General features: G+C 42.6%; 2 protein-coding genes across 6 annotated transcripts in view; both read right to left on the bottom strand.

The window, feature by feature from the left end:
- The window catches only part of AFF4 (ALF transcription elongation factor 4), a 52,604-nt gene extending 43,513 nt beyond the window's left edge, over positions 1–9,091 (bottom strand). For 4 of the 5 annotated variants that reach the window (XM_054841694.1, XM_054841695.1, XM_054841697.1 and 1 more), the window contains exon 1: positions 8,862–9,091. In XM_054841694.1, coding sequence (XP_054697669.1) covers positions 8,862–8,905 — 44 coding nt within the window. In that variant the 5' untranslated portion in view covers positions 8,906–9,091. Of the gene's footprint in view, positions 1–8,646 lie in introns of all 5 variants that reach the window. The other variant, XM_054841696.1, reaches the window with a different exon arrangement.
- A 2,569-nt stretch (positions 9,092–11,660) lies between these two features.
- Positions 11,661–24,715, bottom strand: ZCCHC10 (zinc finger CCHC-type containing 10). The gene is made up of 4 exons (XM_054841700.1): positions 24,591–24,715; positions 20,678–20,839; positions 17,021–17,062; positions 11,661–13,515 (listed from the first exon to the last, which is right to left on the bottom strand). Exons 1-4 carry the CDS (start codon positions 24,704–24,706, stop codon positions 13,248–13,250), a joined length of 588 nt encoding a protein of 195 aa, XP_054697675.1. The 5' UTR covers positions 24,707–24,715; the 3' UTR covers positions 11,661–13,247.
- Between the last annotated feature and the right edge of the window lie 34 nt (positions 24,716–24,749).

The raw sequence follows: 24,749 nt of genomic DNA, 5'->3' as shown, positions 1-24,749 counted from the left end.
TCCATAAATGCTCTTACCTTTCCCCGCCCCAAAGTTCTTGGGGCTTTTTATCCCCTTTCTGGATGTGGCCTCAAAACAGAAGTCACGCTGTTCACAGTTCTATCAGACTGAAGGACCCAAAAGAGACAGAGCCACCAAAGACAGCCGGGACAGAAGGTGCCTGTCCTGGTTTCAGCTGAGAGGGTTCCTGGGGTCCCACATCCCAGGCAGGGCAGCCGGGAACCAAACTTCGCCTTCATGGGCACCCCTCAGAGCTCCAGCACCGCTCGGGTGCAACCTGCTGTCACCCAAGGACCGCGCAGTTACACCCGAGATGGGATACTTATGAGTAATAATTATGAAGCATCTTCTGCAGAAGATGTGTGAACAGCTTTTGGTCTACCCAGACCAAAAACTTAACTTCTGCATTTGAGAAACTAGTAAAGGCGTTGTGCAAGCTGGCTTTGAACTGCTGCTCCTAACGTATTTTTAACCATAGCTAAAAGACTCAGCATAAAACTGCAAAACATGGAATCATAACAACGTATACGATTTAAAATCAGTGAGACTACATTAATCTTGCTGCTAGAAAAAAAAATTACGCGTTCTCCTGTATGAAATTAAAGAAAAACACAAGCAACCTTGCAAAAGTCTTGTCAAAATTCAGTTGAATTTCAAAACACTTAATGCAACAGGCTGGTTCAGCTCATACAGACTGGCAGCGTGTCAGTTCGTTACAAAGCTTAAACCTGGTAACATCTCTGTGAACAGATAAAACTGCTTTCAAGTGCTACAGAAATTACACGGCAAGAAATGCTTCTCACTGCTAAAGCTCCCAGGGATGTGATGGACAAACCAGCTCCAATTAAACAGTTTTGTTGCCTTTCCTTGGCACCCAGCACGGACAGCAACTCCTCGGTGTTGGCTGAATTAACTCAATTCTACCAAGTACAAGCTAAGATTAATTTTTATAAGGTATGATTCACTATTTACTTACACATAATAATTTAAAAAATATTAAGCTGTATAATGGATTAAAATAAATTGTAACAATACAAAGTACACTCCTGATAGCAAGAAACCCCCCATTATACCAGCCAACGAGACCCAAATTTTGTACTCATCTTAAACAGAAACTGAGATTAAACCACACCCATTTTGGACCACCTTTAGTTTTCGAGTCTGTCAGTAAATCATGACTGAATGTATTTTAACATTCCTCTGAATAAATACGTGCTGGCAGAGCAGGAGGAACGCCAGGCAGAGCAAGTCCCTGCAGTCGCCGGTGCCCCCCCGCACACCGCGTGGCTTCTCTGCAAATGGCAATTGGACTTATCCAAAAAAAACCCCAAACCAACCAAAAAAAATCAACACAAGTTATTTGGGCCAATTAGGTACGTGAAGAGGACACCATGAAAACATCTTTTAAATGTCAATGCTGTCAATTCAGCACGGATCATGCTTCATGTGGCCACAAAAGAATGCAACTTTTTTCTTAAACAAGAGGGAATTGGAGAAAAAAAACTAAGAAAGAAAAGTCCTTTTTAGGAGGTTATTAGTGATTAACAAATTTAAGCTGAAGACTACTTGTTAAAACTCTCTCCTAGTAAAACATATTTCTGGTAATTATTGGCTAAGAATGTGTCACAGTACAAACTTCTTACTTTTTTTCCTCATTAAATATAATTGGTGCAGATATTTCAGCAGAAGAAATCACTGCTCCAGGAAAAACCTTTTCACTCTGTATCTTCTAAAGGCTGTCGACACCATAGTTTTCACTGCATGAGACCAATGTTTTAATATGATGCTAATTTATCCTATCAGCATCCTAAGGACAAAATTAAATACAGTGGTTCCAAAACTTCACCAGTCACTTTACAACAAGATATCAAGCAGGTACAGTGGCCACACTGCTTTCCGCCTCAGCCAGCGTGGATTGCAGTAGCTACACGCCAGCACCAGTCCCTGACATACAAACCACATGTGAACTGGAAGGTTTAATGGTAAATCACAAACAGACAAACAGAACCCCCACCCACCCACCCAAATATACAGAAACCTACTCCAAACACACAAACAAAACTATCAGTGAACTCTTTTCCATACAGGACCACCCAGCACATCAAAAAAAGACACGAGTGAGATAAAACAGACCAATATTTTTCCTATCTTGGCGAATCTTCATGCTTCGAGGCCCTTGAAGTTACAAGAATAAAGTAGTATTAAGACATCTTTGTAAAACCAAACCTTTTTCAATCACAGCAACTTCCATTAGGTTACTATTCTTACTCACGCCAAAACACAGCACAACTTGCTAAATTAAATTTACGATGTGTTCCTCCATTAAGTCCTTTAACCCGTTTCTCCATATTCAATTTTTCCTGAAATTTTCATCTTAATGGCTCAATTTTTCAGATTTGGACTTTGACCAAGCAATTTTTTTAATTATCTTTAACTAAGGAAATGCTTATGCTAATAGTAATGGCACACTGGAAAATTAGATTGGCACATTTCTGATTTTTTTTTTTTTCCCCAGAAACCGGTTACTACTCTGCCCACAAAATACATAACATCACACCAAAACTAAATTCCCATTTTGATGTGGCTTTTTTGGGTTTGATTTTACCCTCCCCTATAGGAAAATACTCCCTTAGTTGCTCTGCAGCCAAACTATACAAAGAGAATTGTGGACTCTTATCTCCTCATCCTACTTGCTTTAATGATTTGTGCACATCAAAGCCTAATTAAAACCATTTAAGCACTTCCATCACTAAAATCTCTTTAACGTCTTTTGAAAATTAAATTCCATTAAATGCAGAAACAAACAAAAAAATACATGTGAATGTACAAAGGTGTACAATTATGACCAGCTATTGAGCTTTTATAGTGATGTTAGCGTAGATGGTGACGTACGTGGAAGTACACGTTTAGTATCTTGAAGTGTAATTTATATAAAAATACTGCAGATAACCAATATAAATATTAAACATTCATTTAAAAACAGACACTTGCAACAGGACGGCACTAAGGAAAGCGCGTTCTACGTTTCTGACTGTTCTCCACGGCCCTGCAGCACCAGAGGAAAAAAGCCCGGAGCGCAGGACTGCCTGCTGGGGTGAATAAAGCTATCACAACTTGTTTCCAGATATCCCGATGCTGGAGGAGCAGTTCCACTAACATTGCCTTATATGGCCCCAGGGTGGTTGCACATTTATCTATGAGGACGTGTCTATCTATGGGTAGGTGCCTACTACCTCGGTATCTATACGCTATATGCTGCTAGAGGAGCAACAAAACATCTGCTCTGTTCTCCTCGTATTTCTTTGGTTTCTGTATTGGAAACTCACTTTCATTTCTCACACCGCTGCCCGAGGACAGATCGTGATTCAGCTCTCCAAGTAAAGATTCATGTGGACCTGCTACACTTCAATGAAAAAGCAGGAGAGAGTAATGTTCAGTGGTGGGAAACTTCAGCAGGAGCCAAAACTGTTGAGAAAAGTATCTAATAGGGAGCAATTTACCCTGGTGAAATCTCAGAGTGTGAGCTAAGGACAAGTTTAAATGTTTTTTCCTGTCTGACGGGTACTTTTTAACTGGCCACTGGTTAGAAACACTGTTTTCCCAATGTTTGGTTCTAAAAATGAAACATACTATTATTTTTTCGTTAAAATTGGAAAATGTATGCAAATAAAATTATCTCTGATCCAACTATAGCGAGATATCAAGTGCTCATCTCTGTTTCCAGGAGACTACAACGCCCCAGCATACCAAAACCTGGGTGCCCTCTCGTTTTAACACCATATACAGTGACAGCACATATAAAAGCACTACGTTTAGGGATCCACTTTGGTTTGACGCATTCTCCGACACTGTTCCCGATCCCAGAACCACTCCCGGGAGCTTCAGGATGGGCACAGGCACTTCCAGGGCTCCCTTCTGCCCCGCCACGAGTAAGCCACTAAACTTAAATGCTGAGGAGTTTCGAGTCCAGTCCAAAAGGCGAGCATCTTAAAGCTTCTCTTGGAAACAGCAGATAAAGGGGGGAACATCAGTTCTTTGCAGCGCTAACGCTGAAGAGAACCACAGCGTTACTCTGGGCTGCTGTCTGCTACATCTAGTCTTTATGCCCCCAGCGTAGTGATGGGAATAAAGAGCGTGAGGCTGCTGTGAGGCTGCAGAGGAGCACACCTCTCCACAGGGAGAGATCTGGAACGATAAAACAGCCTGAAAAACATGACCGTTACAGGATTACCGTATTAGTAAAAGTACACTCTGTATTTGTTTAATTATAAAACATGGAAAGCAACACGTTCAAGTAAATTATCAGTAAATGTTGTGACATGAATAAAAACTAAGATGAACTAAAAACTAAGATGAGAGATCAGTACATGGGGGCAACGAACTGGCTAGTGACAAGGTGTTGTTGGGACTGGGTACCACAGCTCAACAGAAAGAGGTGCAGGAAAACTTTTCTTAATGAGCTGTTAAAAGAAGAAAATTATTTCAAGACTTCAGGGCAAGAACTTCTCTTACTCAATGTTTGTACAGTACCAAGCACGAGGAGGTATTTTTTTTCTTCTTTTCCTGTTGGTACCTGGCACTACTGCCAGTTAATAAACCAGGTTTTACATTCATCAGCAAATATTAATGAATCAAGTGAGAACAAGAGACATTACAACTTGAAGAACTACAAGCTAATGCACTTGGGGAAAAAAATATAGTTCACTACATTAGGGAAAAAAGAGGTATGAAACACAAAGTTGGAGAAAGAAACTTGGAAAGTTGTAAGAATTTGAGAGCCTGGAGAGATGGCAGACACCAAATTAGACACGAGTGCATGAGGCAAACAATATCACAGCTACGGGGGAAATGGAATTTTGGACAGCACGTACGAAGCTGGCAGAGGACCAGACAAGGAAGCAAGCTGTGCTACACTGCAGCTATGTGCTGTGCTCGGCACCTCTGCAAAACTCGTAGACAACATCAAATTTTCATTTCAGAGCACCGATACAATTATTCAAAAGGGGAAACCTTAATTCAACAGGAATATGTACATCTAGTTCAAGTATCTAAAAAGAGAATAAATCTCTTAAGAGAACAGTAAGGGAACAGTACTACTTTAAAAATTCAGGCTGACTAAACTTACGAGAAAGGCTTTATGACAGGAAGGAGCACGAGGCTGTGCAGTTCTGTTTCCTAGCAGTGACAGAACCCCTATCCTTTCACAAGCTGGAGAGCATCGTGTTAGTCATTAGCAACTGCAGAGAAGGAACAAGCCCACAAGAGAAGAATAACTGCCAGGTAAGTTCTTTCATCTGTAGCTTTGCAATTCTATGAACCCGACTTCTTATATTCTTATTTTAACACAGTTAGGAATATATTTTACGTACATCTAACCCTCCTCTATCTAAATGCAATCTGTTAAAGTTTCCTGACTCATTTCCAGACAGTCCCCCTTCATCCTACAGCCTCTCCATCTCCTCACAATTCGGGGCGTTCTCTTCTCACTGCTTAGTGAAGGGGACATCCACCCCGCTTCTTTCTTGATACAAACTCCAAGACAGACATTAAAATCAAATGACGAGGAAGACAGGTGGACTCGAGTTCGGTAATTTCTTTGCCTCTGTTAAAGGTAGACTGTGAGACTATAGTAACACTAGAGAAAGGAAATATGCCTGTAGAACAAACCACACGTGAGTAACAATCTGAAATTATGTGGCTGAGAACAATTACTGCAGCAGAAAAGAAACCTCAAAGTCACTAAAATCTCAAGACTATTCTTACATCCTCAGCCAGGCAGATCCCAAATACGACGCTGCGCGACTAACTTTCCTCCCACCTCCACATACCCATTGCTGCTGGGAGAGGCGGCCTCTTGGAAGATGCTCGTACTCTTTCCACACCCCAACCAAGGCAAAACCTGCCCACAGGACAGTTGCTCATCTCGTCTCTCAACTCTCAAGATTCAGCCTCAGACACGGGTATCACTGCTTAAAACTGCTACCCTCAACAGCGTACATTTCTGTTGATCTGGAGCAAAGAATAAGAGAAGTGGTGATTAAAAAAACTCACAAAAGAAGAGGATGAGCAGGAAGGAAAGGCAGGCAGGCATGAGAAACAGTGATGAGCAGTTACAGCTCTCCTAAGCACCGAAAATACGGGGGACAGCAGTGCCACCATCCCTTGGTCACAGAGTCCCGTCTGCTTCAAAAGCTGCAGTGAACTGCCCTCTCAGCCAGCAACGCAGCCATCACGTACGTCTTTAGTCACATCCCGCATCCAGGAGCGATCATGCTGGAAAAACAAAAGTGCAGCAGAACATCCTTGCCAGCAGCTGTGAGCTAGAAAAGGAAGAAGGAACTAGTACGTATGTGCCAACTTATCTACCAACTGTAATGTCAGGACAGATTTCTGCTGCAACTATTTATCTACAAAACCTGAATAACACAAAGTCTGTGGCGTTTGCAGATAAAAATATGTGGCTTCTTATTAAGTAGTTGGGTCATAACTATGCCAAAACATTTGTACATTCCAGCCTATTAAAAAGACAAGCTAGAAGTACTGTTTCACTGAAGTTTTATCATGCTTTATCAAGTTTAGATTATAACTAGGAAGAATGCAAAGCACACAAACATGAACTGCTTTTTTTTTTGGTTGCTGTGTGCCTTCTTGCTCAAAAACCTACCCCAGGCGCTCAGTCTCGCTCACTTGATGTTTGAGACACGGGACAAAAGTCATAAAATGAGAAGTGCAGAGATGTTTAAAGGAAATATTAGAGACCTGAAACCGTTTTTGAGACTACAGTGGAAATTTACTGTTTTCTTTCATGATTGTTAAAACTGTTCCACAGAGGAGAGCTTGCTCTTGCCCAAAGCTGCAAATACATTGCCTAGCAGTTAGCAAATCATAAACATTAATACCGATACATTAATACAGCCAAGATAGTAATAATGCCAAAGGGTAAAATCTTCTTTCTTGTCATTAACCAACAAGAACTGCACAATTACCATGACGAGCCATTGTACAACTCCAGAACAATGCCCACACACAGTACCGACGTGACTACGGCTGTATACGGCACACCTCGCTGAGGCGGACGACACACCAGTAGCACTGTGACTTTAATGATGTTTCTCTCGTTAGAGGAGATAACGAAATTACAAATCCAGTCGCCAACCACTCCTCCAAAGCATTTGACCAGACCCTATTTCGCAATAATGCCTCCGGGGCTGCAAAGCACTCCGGTCCAGTGACTTAAGAGAAGTATTCAGAAGTTGTAAAGAAATGTAAGGAACTAGAAATATACCCGTGAGGAGAAATCCAGTAACGAGGAGGGAGCTGGCAGTAAGGTGACAAATGAAAGCACGGACTGGAGCAGAACAAGCTAATTTCAAAGACGACTGATGCTGAGTAAGTGCCTGTTCAGCTCACGCAGAGGCAAGTGGGAGGGCTGACTGACATCAGTGGCAGCATGTGAACACTTAAAACCGTCACAGTCTTCATGAGTAAATGATCAAACGGGACCGTAATAAGCCGAGGAGATGGGCTTGTGAAATGGAGAGGCCCACACCTGCCGAAGGGAGCTGTCTTCATTAGAGCATCGTCTTTTCAGGCCCTATTTGAGGTACGGGTAGAAGCACTCTCCGTTTTCCCCCAAAATGAAGTTAATCCCTTCCTCATTGAAGAAGTGAATGAAAGACACAGCAAGTGAAAGCACTAATATCTGTATCACACGTCTCAACACTTTCTCACTTTGTTTTGTTCAGAGGAGAAAGAAAAAAAAAAAACCAAAAACATTTATCAGCCCAGGCTCAAGAAACGTTAAGTGATGGGACCTTTGATTACAAAGTATAACCCAATCCTCATCGGGACGGCGCTTTACGTAACAACTACCTCGTCACTCACCAGGAGGACGCGATTGCGTGCCAGTAACCGCAGGGTCTCCCCTCTCCTGACCTTGGGGCAGCACCTACCCGAAGCCGTTTCCTACGACCCCCGCGGCACCCTGCCCGCTCCATCCCCAGAGCGGCTCAGGGCCTAAAACGCAGAGAGCAAAGGGGAAGGAACAAAGCCCTGACGTCAATTACTGGAAAAGGATTAAACCCGAGAGCTAAGAGAGGGGATGCACCCCTCGGCCAGCACAGGAACCGTCCCGAACGCCTCTTTTACCGGGGGCCGCCCGGGTTTTGCTCCCCGGTGAGAGGGACAGGCCGGCGGGGAGCGGTGCCCGGCACAGACACCCACCGCCGTTCCCGCCGGGTGCGGGGCTCCTCTCGGCGTGTCCCTCGCCACGTACGTGTGCGGGGCAACACCGCGGGTTGAAGCGGGAGAGATGCGCCCTGAAACGGGCGATCCCAACCGTCCGGAGCCGCAGCCCGGCGGGGCGGGGGCGGGCCGGGGCCCGCGCAGGTAACGCTGGCACGGAGCGCCGGACGGCTCCGGGCGCGGGAGGGCAGGGCGGGCCGGGAAAGCTCCCCGAGAAACCAGCCGGGGAAGGGAGGGGGGGGGACACAGACACAGACACGACCGCTGCCGGCATCCCGCCCTTCCCCCCACCGGCGGGACCGCCGCGGGGGTGCCGGTGTCGGTGGGAGGGCGTGCCCCCGCGGCGGGCCCCCCTGCCCCGCGGCCGGCCCCGGCGCGTCCCCACCCCCGGCCGCGTCTCACCTCCGTTCGCCGCTCCGCTAGGCCCGGACCATTTCCTGGCTGCCGCCACCGGCCCGCCGGGCGGGGAGGAGGGGGGGGGGGGGACGACACGACACACGAAGAGGCCCGAGGGAGGAAGGGCCGCCGCCGCCGAGTCACCGACCACCCGGGGAGCGCAGGGGCAGGTCCTGCCCCCGGCGGGGGACGAGGCCCGGGGGAAGGGGGAAGCGGCTCACTGGCGGGAGGCGACGGCGGCTCCCCAGGGGTCCCGCCGCTCCATCGCGGGACGGGGCCGGGCTGGCGGCGAGGAGAGGTCGGGGAGGGCCGGCGACGTCGGCCTGGGCAGCCCTCGGCCCCTCGCCCGGCTCCGGCCTCCCTCCCTCCCTCCCTCCGCCCGTCCTGCCGGGCCGCGGCTCCTCCCGCAGCCGGGCACTCGCGCTACCCGGCAGCCCCCGCGCCGCCGCAGCCCCGCCGCCGCTCACGTGACCCGCGACAGGGGACTCGGTGAGCACGTGACCGCGGGGAGGGGGGCGGGGCGTGCCGTGGCCCCGCCCCCCGCGGCGGGCATCACGCGGCAAGGCGCGGGGCTTTGAAATCCTCTCCAAAATCCCGCAGCTGGCTTGTAGCAACGCTTCGCCTTTAAACACCTCTTTCTTCCACGTAAGCCCACTTCGAAACGTACGGGAACACACTTCTGCCTTGCGTTTGTTAAAAAGCAATACTTTATTATTTGAAATAAGTGAGTAAAGTGCAGCGGAATGGTGAAAAAAAAAAAACAAAAAACCCAACCCCTTTTTTCTTCCTTTTTGCATAAGTTAATAAACTCCAGAATCTAAATCTTCTTTTAAAAATACGGTCTCTGATACTGTGACTGCAGAGGCCCCTCATACCAACATGCTGTAAAAAGACACAATAATAGTTTTAAGCAGAGAGCCAATCTCGAGCAGTTGGTAACTCCTGGCAGTTAGAGCCGACGTTTGTCACGACACCGAAATACGACCAACACCTCCACGAAACGCGATCAAACGGGGGTGGGACCCCAACCCACCTGAAAATTAAATGCACCTATAACTTCCCGTCTCTCCATGGCGGGAAGGCACCGGCAGCTGCTTTGTGAAATATCACTGCACGGTAAATAACAGAGAAAAGAACGGGAAATAATAAAAATAGCCCGTTCCTATCAGGTTTCCACGATGTTTCTAAAATTATGTTCTGCCAGTGATGTTTTTGATATATCAAATCTCAAAAGTCAAACTTACATTCTGGTGTCATGGTTTGTATTACACACACCCCCCCTCTTACGCACCTCGATTAACAAAATTAGGCTGTGGAGACCTGCGTCAGACACAACTGAAGTCTCGCTGCCTGCTTAAAGGCAGAGCTTGGATAAATATAATTTCATAAAGCCAATTAAACCCATGGAGCTAAGGGATGTTGAATCGTTTCTTTATAAAGCAAATCCATTTGATACCAAAAGTCCTATTTATTAAGGACTCCTCCCTTAAAAAAAAATAATAAAAAAATCAATCCATCAATCCACAAGAGACTGTATAATGCAATTTCATTGAGGGCACCCAAAAACCTGTTCCTGGCTGACAGATGTCGGATTTAATAAAGGCCTGGACTAGAAGATCAGGTTGTCTCTCCCTTCTGCTCTCCCCTCAGTTCGCAGTGTTTCCCCTTGCAATGCCATGCCTCTTCCCCAGGCTGTTCTTCTACCAGACTGCATCAATCGCTTCCCCTCAATTAGCAATGGCAGCTTTACTTGTAATTGGAAGGATTAAATTGAGGTTGTTCAGAGCCACACAAGTGTCACGTAACTGCTTAGTAAACATAATTCCTAGTTAGTGGGGATTTTTTTGTTTTTTCGGGCTTTTTTTTTACGTTAATGATCTTTTGTACTTAACCTAGAGCTTTGGAAGGCAGTTAATTAAAGAAATACCTTTCCCATTGAAAAAAGTTTGAATCAAAGCATCCAGTAAGAAATCAGGATGGGATCTAGTGAAAGATGAACTGGCAAGGCTCTTGACAGGCTGGTGGGTTTTACTCTGTAAAATAAGAATATTTAGAGACAAGTTAAACAGAAAGGGCAATGTAAAAAACCCAACAAAAATATTGACTCCGAAATTAAACATTTTTTTAAAATTCTGAGTACAGAGGGATTCATGGTTGGTGTCAGAGTTAAATCAGCAGTTGGCAGTATCAGCCAGCCAGTAAGAGCAGCAAGCCATCTCTCTGAATCTCCACTCACGAGCCAACAGCAGAGCAGAAATTAAATTAAGGTTCTTTAGTATCATCTGTAATTCTGTTGCCTTATCCCAGCTCCTGCTGACAGAACCCAACATACGCAAGTGTTTCCTTTTGCCTTTGTGAATGGACCCAATTCGCCTGGCTGTAGACACCAAACATCAACAGATGTCCAAGAGACCAGCCCTCTGAATTCAATGACCAACTTTTGTAATTAGTTGTCCGAGAATCTTAAACTTCTCTTTTCTAGGTAGAGACAACTTAACAGGGGGAATATACGTCTGTAAGAAGCAGTGCACTTCTGGCGAAACCATCTATGCACAAACACCAGCAGCGTTAAAGAAACAAACGTACAAGATGGTCTTAAGGGGACGGCCAAGGCAGCCAAACCTCCATCCCCATCCTCTCCCTTCTGCAGGACCGCCTGTTCCTCACCACAACCCCCTGCACGTCCACGCTGCCGCCCAGCCCAGCGCCCACTGAACTAAAGCCTATATCCCTTGTAGCGTGGGACCTGCAACCTGGTGGGCTCCGCACCCCTTCCAGCAGCACCCACAGGACGACGAGGTCCCCGACAGCAAATTCGCCACCACACTCGCTCCAGTCATCACGTGGGGCCTGCTGGAACTGCTGCGATGCGCTTAAAAATTCCCATATTCCAAAGGGCTTCCACACATCTCCTTAACTATTATACAGCACTTGCATTTGGATTTGCAGCAAGCATGAATGTAGCAACTACTGTTTAATAATTTATTAACTTTCCCATTAAATGGTACATTCACTCAAGAAGACTTAAACAATTTTCTGGTAATTTTATTTACAGTCTGCAGAGTGTTCTGTAAAACACAATAATGATTACAGACTAACACACACACAACATACATATTTTCAAACATTTAAATAAGCACAGTTTATTCAAAATTAATTCTACACACTACTTTCTCCATAAAAATATAAAAAATAGTTTAGTTACTATATTTTACCTAAACCAAGATATTCAAGAATTCTTCCACATGTGATGCCTCCTCCCCAAAAAAGGGTACTCCAACAATAAGAAATTTAGGAGACTGCATCACAAATTAAAATACTAATGCCAACTGCTTCAATTCACCAAAAGAACAAATAACTTCCAATTTGCAACCAGCAATACTTGTTCTGCAGTATGTTTGGATTTTGCTTTTGTTGGGTTTGGTTTTTTTGCACTAACTTGCTTCTCCCATGCCTGATTTTCACAAACACGTACACGCTCTTACATAAAAATAAGGGACTGATTATACCGCAGACTATAACGCCAGTCACTGTGTGCCCAACAACACGGATTGGTAATCTTGCATTATGCAACCATTTTTTGCAAAAATATCAGAAGGGAAACACTTTCCTTTGGGACCTCTATTTAAAGGCGACTCCTTTTCTTACTGAGCAGCCAGTGAAAATAGCCTTTTTCCTATCTCCTTGAAAATAGTGCCCATTTTCGTTTGTTACTGCTATTTCTCTCATTCTACTGACCGTATTCTGTATGGAAAGCTAATGGAGTTCTGGAAAACACCCACTCAAGCCCTTCTCACACTAGGATACATTTAATTTACAAAAAAAGGCACAAAGATGAAACTCCTAAGCAGCATCAGTCATAATTCTTCCACTGTGCACTTTTCCTCTTTCTTACAGACACCGCTGCGAAAGACACTTTGTGTCTCAGAAAATACTACAAATGCATGAGCTAAGGAAACGGGCGAGTTGAAAAGACTAAAGCCTCTGTACAGTACAAGTAGTATACTGATCATTAACAAATGAACACTATTTAAAGTTTTATGTTGCAGTTAAGACTCGACCTGGAAGCATCAGGAAAAGCCATCAGAAAAAAAGCTCAGCAGCATATAATACATTTGTTAACAGTGAGATGGAAGGCCCTCTGTGTGCAACATTGTGCATTCAGTTTCAACAATGACAGTGCTCTACAGCCAGCAGGGTAAAACTTTTGCTTCTAATAGTTTAGAGGATTTTCTAAATGTAAGTGAAGCTGTCATAAACAGAGTACTAGCATATGACGCACAGCATTATCTGTGATAAAAAGCTTTTGCTTTCCAGCATGTAAACATCCAGGTTACTGGACCTTAGCTCATATAAACAAATCTGATGATAGATTTTTGAACTAAAAAAGTAAAATTTTCCATAAAAGGATAAACCACAAAAATACTCTTTCAGTAAGTCTCACGTGCCATTTAATACCTTTCATGTCCTATGAACAACTATGCAAAACATTTAGAAAGTTTTAGCAGTAGAAATGTTGACCAGTTAAACTGTTTGGCAACCATGTGCTCAAAACATCTTTGAAGAGTGTTATCATTCACTGAACAATAGTTCTACACTGTACCGCACTATTTCTTCTTCTTTTTCTTTGGTGGCTCATCATCAGAGCTACTGTCTGTGCTGCTGCTGCTACTGCTGGAGGAACTAGAATCTGATTCGAACTCTGAAGAAGAGGAAGTACTACTCGAGGATGGAGAAGATGAGGAAGTAGAGGAGCTCTCATCACTGTCACTGTCATCAGATGAAGAGGAGGTAGAAGAATCTTCACTGTCAGATGAGGAATCGCTAGCCGAACTGGCACTGCTACTGCTGCTGGAACTGGTGACGCTTTTAGATCTGAAAGAAAACAAATACACAGATGAGAACAGGCCTGCTAGAGACAGCATTCAATACACAGTGTTCTTTGTACTGTGCTGTAATCCAAAGATCAATTATTTGGTCTGAAAATTTCCAGGCCTGACAATCTAGACAAATCCCTGTTTCTCTCCCCCAATTCTGAACAAATGCATTTTGGCCCCTTGAGCAGCAGCAGAGTGACACCGCTTACATGAGGTAAGCCCAAACAGGACTGCAGAAAAAGGTTAAGTTTGAAAGCTGGCAAGCATCTTGTTCACAGTAATGAGGAATGTCTACTGACGTGGCTAAATAGAAGAACAAGGCTGCAGGAGAAGCATGAATGTCCTGTATTACTAAAGCCTTGGGGAAAAATGATCAAAGATAATTTTTTGGTGCCAGCACCAGCACACCACTGTAATAAGAGGGGAAATTTTGGCAATGTCAAAATCGGTGGAAGTTTCATCAGCGATTTCACAAATGTCAGAATTGTACCCAACAGAAACTATTCTTAGATTACTCATGGCAAGAGACCCCAAATTACCTGCCACTACAGGATGCTTATATCTTCAGAATGGAAGACAAGGAGTGGTAAAGACAAGGAGTCCAAGGTAAAGACAGAATTATGAACATAGAAAAGTAGATATCTGTATCCTCTGCAATTTTTTTTTCATGTTTAGCCCTTACTGAGGCAGCATTTTTCCAGATCAAGGTCTCTGATTATGTAAGGCAATATGAATTCCAAGAAAGTACAATTTAATTCTCCCATAGATCCTTCTCCAAAGTGTAAAGATATTAATTCACCCTGCTTCCCACCAAGTCAACCAAACAGCATCCAAAAATGTTAGATATAATAACGCAGAATCTTCTTTCCATTAGAAAATTAACGTAGTAGTTTTTTATCAGAGGGTTTGCTTAAATATTACAACTCAGGAAATGCCAATGTTAAGGCTATTAGAGAAAGAGCAATGTTTTTTCATCATATCAGCCATGGTCATGTCAGCTGACAAATCTGGAAGCATGCATTAAGCTATGAAACCACTGATGTTTTTATAATATCTGTAGTCTGTTATCGCTGTGCATGCAGACACAATGGCTATTTATTACAGATAAATCCATAAGGGCTGGTTAAATACAGACTTAATGATTATGAAAAACTAGTCTTAAGATGAGAAAACAACAAAAAAAGGGAACTAGTAGTTTAAATCAAAACAGCTTCATTAAAATGTACAAACCCATTTAGATGGATGAGAATCAGTCAGAGGATCCTCTGAACAACAACTTTGACTGAGCTTTCTTTTCCTAATCACCTTGCACAGAATCCATAGGAGCAGTCCATGGACCTCCATTATTTAGGTTATAATCTGAAATCCACTCAGAGAAACATCAGAACATAATACTGCTTCTCCTAAAGGAAAGCCATAGTAGATTGAAGAGAGAAGAAACAAGCAGATACTTGTTACTGGGTGATGCAATATGTGGCCTGTTGGTGGTTACAGGAGGATGGAGATGGGAGCAAGTAAAATTCACTACTTCGCCTTGTCCTAATTAGGTGATGTGACAGCCCAGATGTTATAGACTGGTAGATCGAAGATCTTTGGGTCTACTACACCACTGTAAAACCACAAGATTTCTCCAGCAGAGAAGCACTCATTCTCCTCAGAACAAGTTCACAAATGTTACTATCTTGTATGATTGTAACACATGCTATCAGCCCTCTCTGAGACTTTTTGTCCTTTCTAATCCTATTGCAATTGTCAAACAACCCCAGGTGATTTTAAACTTGCTACTTAGATCAAATCTACAGTTTTGGGCACAATCACAGCTGGGTGCCTGAAGAAAGAAGTGAATCAAGACATGATTTTACCCTTCAGACAGGTAGATTTAAGTAGCATGTGATCCAAGCACGAAGTGGGCTTTCAACTAAAGTATGCCGCATGGGAACGTTGAAGGCAACGTGCATCCAGAATACAGCTCTGTGTCACCTGAGGTCATAAGATTGTACAACCGCTGGTTTGCCTGTTCCTGTTTTTCTGGTTAAGCCTGTAGCCTGCTTATTACTGTTTATATCAAAACAAACATACAGTATGTAAAAGGTTAGTGCTCACTTCTGCCAGAACCCTAACTTTTGCAATTTTTTTTTTTAATCTGGAACTTACATATTCAATGGTAACACTTTGCTCAATTTTCTGCATTTAATTCTTCCTGTATCATAATAAAAATATAACTAGCAAATGATCTGGAAAGTAATTTATATTGATGGATTTGGTGCTTGCATAAAAGCAAGATAACAATTTAAACCTAGAAGAGTTTTAAAATTTTAAGGAAAAAGTGACCATCCACCCCCTCTCCCATAAATCCTTTTGCTCTTTTTGGTTTTGCATTAGTTTAGAGCTCAAATACTCTGAAAATCATTACGCCAAGTAGAAGACTGCAGCATATGAGAAAGCTGAGGAAGGAAGAGGTTTGAACTACATTGTTCAGACATCAGTTAATTTACAATCTCACTGGTCCCATGTAACTCAAACAGTAAATGGACACTGAGAAAGGAGCCTTTGATAAAACACATTCTGATAGTAGAACGAAGACTCTCACCAAGAAGCATTCCAATAAAGCCACATTCCACACGACAGCCTAAAATAAAGGTGTGTTTTAAAAAACTGCTGTGGCTTATTTAAAGGAAAAGGCCTGGTCTTAACAAATCTTCCAAAAACTGTTTTTAGATTAGATTTAGAGACAGAGAACAGTCAGCTAAATGCGAAGAGATAATGAGGCGATTACCGGTCAGACATCCCCCATAAGAAAAAGTCGGGACCAGATTAGCAGGAGTACTACAGCCAGGGTTCCCGCTGATCCTGAAAGGGTTTTGCTAAAAGACAGAAGCGAATTCCCACATAAATGTTACTGCAAAGTGAAGTAGAAATAAAGGAGAAAGAGTTCTTGCCTCAAATTAGTACTTGGGGGTATTTCCTGAATTTTGTTTTAGTCTGGGATTGGGGGGTTTTTTGTTTGGTTTTGGGGTTGTGGGTTTGTTTTTTTTTTTTAAGATGCTTTGTTTCATTCTCTAGACAAATAGACAAAGCTTCTGGGAGACACAGCTGCTAGGAGCTAGGAGAAGGGAATGAAAACAAAAGGAAGAGCAAGATGGGTAAGTGGAGCGATTACCAACTGGAAAACAGTACACCATTCACACAATTGTTTAAAATACACTTGAACTTTGAGGCAGAAATAGGAAGATTTTTATTATTAAAGCAAGATCATGTAAAAGATAGGACAATCAGTAGGGAAAAAAGCAGAGGACAAAGAATTTAGAGTTTTTGGACAGGGAGGAGTAGAAATTCTCCAAACGTCTTTGTACAAATGCCTGTAACAGGCTAAAAGCAGTAACATCAGAATTGTATTTGCAATATTGACTTTCCCCACACACGCCTTCCACATTGCCTGCCGCAATACCCAGTGCAAGATCACACACAAACACCTGCACAACTTGTCATTGTTCCCCACATACCTTTTTTTCTTGGTCTTCCTTTCTGCAGTACTTTCTCCAGTGCTAATTAAGGGGGGGAAAAACAATGGCTGTGATTAATACAGTAGGACAATTAAATAAATAGTAGCACAGTGGAGCTGAGTTTAATATTAGAAAACTGGTATCCCACCGGCATCCCACCGGCAGAGAGCCGCACCACCCAAAGTTCATTTGGCATTTATTTCCAGTCACTATTCAAACGAGAAAAACAACAATACTTACAAATGAGGAAAATAAATAAAAAAGCAGCAGCAATTCACGTATAATTTTCTGTGTTAAGTATGCTTTAGTCTTCATATTATATGGACAACAACATTTTGGGATGGAAAAAACAGAGGACATAAGGATAACAAAAAAAAGTTCTGTGTGCCTATATTTAGCGATAACTGAATTGATTGAAACAAAGGGTAAAACACTGAATTAGTCTGTAGTTTTAACCACGTATTTCTTTCAAGTGCAAAAAGACACAGAACAATCTATTTATACTGATGCTTTCCAGCTATTTGTCTTTCAGATTACCAGGTGTTCATACATTCACAGGAAGTTGTAAATGACACAGAAGAAAGTTTCTTTTAACAAAACACTAGGAGATTTTCTTTTTAAACCAGTCTTCACTTCTGGATTTTTTTTTTTTTTTACAATAAAATAAAATTATTTCAGTCAAATGTACCAATCACCTGCTCTTCTCAATCCACTGCAGATATATAGCACATAATTCAACCTGGAATGTACATGTGTGATTAAAGTAGACCCTCATCATATACTTGTAACATGCTTAATGTGCAACTGATCTATGAGGAAGTTGTACGTTGTTTCATAAACCAGGATACTTTATCCTCAACTGAAACCTATTACTTGGAAGCCATCTTAAATACAGAGAAATAAAAGCAAAAACTGCAAATATATCTCATTTAGAAATCAGACAGCAGCATGTGTTGAAAAAGACTCCAGAAAAGGGTAGAAAGAAAAAAGTGTTAAGTGTAAACTATACTATATTTCAATAAAAGTACTCAATGCCATCTGTATGCCAGAAAAATAGGATTTTTCAATTTTTTATTTTCATGCATATGGTATGAAAATATTATAGTTGCACAGAAGAGTTTTCCACACTCCTCACAATCTCCTGTGGGCAAGAGGAAGATTCAGATTTTGAACCAAATTATAATCCCTCCTGACTTCTGAATGCTGTTAATATTTATATTCGAGGCCTTATCCCCTCACCATAGGTAACCAGGTGTTTCACAGATAGGAAAATCCCTGTGAGTAAACAGAATTAGCTCCCAAAGCACGTTTCAGAAGACAGGACCTAATTCAGCCTTGAGTAACCCGGGCACGGGTCTTGGCCTCCCTCTAGCGTTTAATGTATGGATAAGTATAGGAGTTCACTACTCTCTGGAACCACACAGCTAGAGGGGTCAGTTCCCTACAGGTCAAACAAATCTTTTTCATGGCAGTTGGTGGTTTTCCCTGTGGCACCACACTGTCTCCAGAACCATAAATAAGACTCGGAGACCCTGGGTTTGGTTCAATGCAGCAACATCACTAAGGAACGAGCATTTTCTCACCATTCCTCCCCTCCCAACTCCTACTCTAGAATAGGCAAGCCGTGGGCTTTACTGACACCAGGAAGCAAAACCTCCATGATGTCCATCAGAATCACAGGGTCAATACTGGACAAACAGATAGATCCTGGAACAACTGCTGAAAGGAGTTAATGCTGAAAAATCTTGTAAGTGGCTGTCAAAAAGTAAATATTAAACTTATTAGACTATGTTTGCCTTCTGGTTAATGATTCATTATTAGACCTTTAAAGATGATGATACAAATACTTTGAGGCAGACCTGTAGCAGACCCAACTTCTCTGCAGATAAGAAATACCCTTCCAAAACAAGCTACGCAATAAGTGTGACATTGGCATCTAAGGAATTGGATGCCTCATGGCACAGTTAAGGAGCTTCAGAGAGCTTATGATGATATAACCAGTATGAATCCAGCCCAGTTTAACCAGGATTAAAAACTGTTCCTATCAAGGATTACTTAGTCTTTCTTTTATGAGATGACTGCACTGCGGACCGTTACACACTCAAAAAACTCCAGTCATGGCAGACGCTGCACAAGCCTGTAACTCTATAAAATTATCCTATATGCAGACTCAAGCACAACAGCCAGGCAACAAACAATTTTGCCCTCAATTCACTATCGTCCAACGATAACCTGTAGAATTCAACAGAAATAGGGTAGAAAAGGAACAAGGAAGAGCCTTAAATTCAATCTTTGTCTTAAAAATCTTGAGTCTCTGCAGAACTGTTTCAAAGTCTGTCTCCAAATGGAGCAAGTTTTAGAGCCTAAGCGCTCCTGAGTTCATATCTAGACTACTAGGGGATTATAATTGCTTCAGAACTACTCATTGGATCAAAATTAATTTCAAAATCAAACACTTTATGTCACTCAATACAAGCTAATGGGCTTCCACTTAAGTCAGCATTTCAGCACTCTGATTCCTATTGCTGCCTCAGTTGACGCAGCTGACTAAGTCAAACCAGACCTCTCTGCCAGAGGTCACCACCCATTTTCTTTCCCCATTAAGATAACAGAGCACAAGGTGTGAACATTCTTCCATAACTCACATCCTGGCAGCAGTGATGACCTACAGCCAACACAATGAGCTGCAAATGGCAGCAACAGGGGGTATGTTTCCAAATCCTCAGCAGTTCTGGCTGTAAACGATACTGTCCCTCGGTGTGGCTGAGGCAACAACTCTCCAGCCACCATAACTAAATCTGAGTTGCAATGGCAGAATGGAGACCCTCACAAATAGGAATATCATGGAAAACTAGTGCAGCACACTAGTTCTCTCTTTGTCATCTGCAGCTGCTTGTTAAAACACTTATTAAACTTGGGGGAAGCATTAAAGTCTACTCAGAGCAAAGCGGAAAGGAAATCACATTACACATGCAGAGTTTTACTTAATTTTTTCTGTTTAGCTGCAGGTATCTTTCACTTCCTCAGATGTCAAAAAGGGAAACAATTGTGCAATTCAGTGAGATGTTTTTACTTTATGCTTGAGAGTTAAAACCACCTGATAGTCCAACTCTCATTCACCTATTTAACCATCACAGCTCATACTGAACCATGTATAGGAGTTGTGCTGGCACAGACCTGCTGGCAGGTCGTATCCAGAAGACCCGGTTTTAACTGCACACTCTACCAGCAAACCTAAACAGAAGTGAAAGAATTGCTTCTCTGTTATAAATACATTTGCAGTCTTCACACATACCTGCTTGTACTAGCACACAAACCTATGAGATCAAGTAACCAAAGAATTCAGGAAACAGTACTCCATTACAAAAAAAAAGGCTCCAACTATCTTAACTTTGGCTTAGTGCACTTTTTTTGTTTCAGACAGTTCAAAAAAGTTTAAGTGTATTTCAGACAAGCAGGTGTTAATGAACAACATTTTAATTTTGTGGGACCTGAGTGTACATACTCCACCTAACATACAAACCAGCTCTAATATTAAGCAAGCATCACACAGGCTGGAAGAAAAGATGACAGAAAATGGTCTGGGACACCATCTTTCCCACCCACAAAATTACCTTTTCATTAATAAACTAGACATTTTCATTCTGCCAGTCTTACCTTTGTTGCAGTAATAGTCGCTTCTCTTTTTCTTTAAGAATTTTCGCTAATTGAGCTGTCCTTGAAGGTCTGTGCAGGTATTTTCTCTTCCCTGTACATTCATATGTCCAATGTCCAAACTCTAAACATTTCTGACATCTTACATGCTGCTTGTTTGCCTCCCTATAAAAATGCAGAATTACTTAAGTGACTGATTCCAAGTCTGTTCTACCTATTGAAAGAGTATTTTTTTTTTTAATTATACGGATTCTTAACAGTTTATGTAGTTATGATTAAACCAGACATTCATGGGTGCTTTAGCTGTTATACATCTTAAATCAGGACAAGAACAGTAACAGAATTTAAGCAAACACATTTCCATTTATTAAAACATTCCCATATCAACTATTTATGAAAGAGAACAAAGAGACACTTTGCCTCTATTCCAGACCATCAGCTTAACTCTTCTTCTGCTAAAGCAGCAAATCCTGAACTACTGACATCAACTGTCAACACACTCATCAACTGCACCGAATTTCCCTTTCAGTTTTACCCTAGCTGCTGGTTAGCCTACCTTGCAGTCTTCCCTCACTCTTAAGATTCCACAATTTCCCACTCCCTTCAAATATCGTAAACAACCTGAGCATTTTGAAAAATGCTGCTAGGACCATTCATGTCAGTGAACAATGATTAATCCTATCACCAAAATCACATTTTGATCAACTTAATTGGCAGAACTTTTAGCATTATAGGGTAGAATTATACAACAGTTATTGGGAATGATTATGCTGCATACAGTTTGTTACTATCCAAAAACTGCTTATGGTTCTAGCTTGCTTCAGATAACTAACTGAAATCGTGTTTTAGAACACTGTTAGCAAAAAGCAGGAAGCTTCATTTCCACATCCTAGAATTTAACACAAGTACCAAACTGCCAAATTCTCACAGACAGCCTAGGATTCTGAACAGGTAAATCAGAGATGATCTTAGTTGTGGCTTATTTGAATTTATTAAGATTCATTAAGGGCTGGCACAAGGTTTATCATAAGACCAATCATATTGTTGCTCTCTTTGCGCAATGTAAATCAAACACTTCACTTACTACTCTGTACCATCCAAACACCTGAAGTATTTGGTGAGCATTTCACATCCACATTTCAGTTTTCATCCTGTGGTAAAATCCTTTGATCATTTTTAGAAGCAAGTTAAGGAAGACAACTCATATTTTCATATTCTAGCTCTTACTCCACTATTCTGAAGCTTTGCAAAAGCTGTTTTGCTATCTTCTCACAGGCATCCTCCTCCTTTACAAATAAGGAAACTCGTACAGCAGTCAAGTGACTCACTCAAGGTCAGAATCACAAATTACTTTTAGAGCCAGGACTGAAATCAGGACTTTGTAGCTTCCGTACAGTTCACTGCAGCTGCTGTAATTTATTTCCACCTTCTATTATTTTTCCAAACACCAAAACACTAATTTTTCAAGGCCAGCCCGTCTAAGCTATCTGAAATTAACAGCTCCAGCTGAGGAGGTTCCGAGACTGTTCATTTAGTATTTAGAGAGCATGAAGAGTGATAGACTAGCAGTGAGCACTTTTCTCTCAAAAGGAGTGTTGCTTTTCAACACAAGGTGGGAATTGCTTCTCTTTCAACTCTAGCCATCACCTTTTGTGACAGCTCTACTATATCTTGAAGGGAATCTTGTTCTGAACATCCACACCTTTTTCAATACAAAGAGTATTTGGCTTCATAATCTAGCCTTAGAAATACTAATCTAAATCAGCACTAGAAAACTAATTAAAATTGCAACCTATGCTGCACAATTAACTCAGACTTGAACACGAAGCAGTACATCTAGTAACGAGCAAAAAAACCCCCAACTTCTTTGAATGGTTCACTTTGTTTTGCCTTGGATTTCTGGCTCTGCCACAAGAGCTACACATAAGCAGAATAACCATACTCCCTCCTCTTCATCCACACAGAAAAACATTCACTTTTTTGGTTTTGTACTCCAAATTAGCCCAGAACTGTCTCTGCTGGAACAGAATGGCAGTTTAAAGCAACAATAATATATCTCAGTATTTCCAGGGCTTTGGTACTACTCACACGACCTGGGCAGACAACTCTATGCAAGCTAAAATGGTAAAATCAAGCCCTAGAAGCAATGTAAGTAATTACCAGGAAAACAGATCAGAAGAGCTCAACAACTACAGATCTATAAAGACCATATCAGCACTAACAAGTCTTAACACTAATGAAAAGCACAAGACTGAAGTAACCTTTTAACAGAGATCAATGGCCACAACCCAGAAGCCAAGGCTGGCAGATGTACCCATGAAGAACATTGCAATATAACAAGAAATGTAAGAAATCATTCCTTGACTCAGAACAAAATAGCATCTTAAAAGAACAAGTACTGCATAAGTACTTTGACATTCCAAGTTAGTTTTCATTGGAAAACAGGAAAGAAATTATACTGATCAGTAAAAAAAAAAAAGACAGAGAATGCAGAAGTCATCCATATTCTATCCAACTCTTATGATCAGACAAAAACCCAAACACACTCCAAAAATCAAAACACAAGAAATAAATTATTCTAAGGAAGACAAAAATAATCCAAACCAACAAACAAATGAAAAGTCTGCACAAGTAATACATGAGAGTGAACGCAGGCATTTGCTGTACTTAACATCAACAAGCAAAAATATTGGCTTTTCCTCATTTTGGTGCTTGGCAATCAGATTCCTGGTTTCAGCAGGGATAGAGTTAATTTTCTTCCCAGCAGCGGATATAGTGCTGTGTTTTGGATTGAGGATGAGAATAATGTTGATAACACACAAAAATTTCAGTTGTTGTCAAGCAGTCAAGGACTTTTCAGCTTCTCATACTGCCCTGCCAACAAGAAGGTGGGGAGGGTGCCCAAGAAGCTGGGAGGGAACACAGCGAGGACAGCTGACCTCACTACCCAAAAAGATATTCCATACTGTTCGGCATCATGCTCTGTATATAGCTGGGGGTGGCTGGGAGGCGGCACGGCTCAGGAACTAGCTGAGCATTGGCTTTGGGTGGTGAGAAATTGCACTGTGCATCACTTGTTTTGTATATACTTTTATCATCACTATCATTATTATGCCATTCCTTTTCTGTCCTATTAAACTGTCATTATCTCACCCCACAAGTTTTACCTTTTTTGTCCCAATTCTCTCCCCCATGCCACTGTTGGGGGACAGTGAGCGAATGGCTGTGGGGTTGTTTTAGCTGCTGGCTGGGTTAAAGTACAACAGGTATTGAGAATTACTTAAATGCAATATCCATATCTGAAGAAAGATTGCTTGTTTGGAGTTCCCCCCCCCTTCTTTTATAGTTCCGTAAACAGATCATAACATGAACCTAGAACTTATTTTTTAATCTGTTTAAAGTCCACAATGAAGATCAGTAAACGCCTGCATCACAAGATCTTACACACTTCACTGAAAACTATGGCACGCCGACACCTGTAAGGTAGCCTCTTCCCAAAGCGCTGCTAACTAGTGTTAACAGCAGAAGCGAAAGTTTGATGACTTCCTCTCCTTTTCCACAATCCTTTCACTCCCACCATTTCACCGCAACGATGTCACTAATCGGGTCGCCCCAGCCGTACTTTAAAGCTGTTTCCTTACAGACGAGCGGCACTCTGCCTCGGACGCAGAGCACCTGCGAGGAGGGGGGCCCTGAGCCCTCAGAAAGCGCTACGGCCCCACGGCCCCACTCGCGGGGGCCGCCCCCGGCCCTGTCCCGGCCCCGCTCCTCCGGGTCCCGCAGCTGCCCCTCCGCAGCCCTCTCCCTACAAGCGGCCGCCTTAGGGTGCTGCCCGGCAGGGTCCCCCTCGCTCGGGCTCGCCTGTGGAAACCCCCGCTCCGCCGCAAGGCCCTTCCCGCCCGCCCGCTGCACTCACGCCTGTCTCCGAGCGATAAGGCGGTGCATGGGAGTCGCCATCTTAGCGGCCAGGCCGGGAAGTGAGGCGCGGGCCGCGCTGCATGCCGGGCCATGCCCTCCGCCGCCTGCTCCCATTGGGGGACGGAGCGGCCGTCACAGAGAGGAAATTCTCCTGTGG

Source organism: Grus americana, chromosome 14, assembly GCF_028858705.1.
Source record: "Grus americana isolate bGruAme1 chromosome 14, bGruAme1.mat, whole genome shotgun sequence".
NCBI classification, from domain to species: domain Eukaryota; kingdom Metazoa; phylum Chordata; class Aves; order Gruiformes; family Gruidae; genus Grus; species Grus americana.
This window is presented reverse-complemented; position numbering and strand designations above follow the sequence as displayed.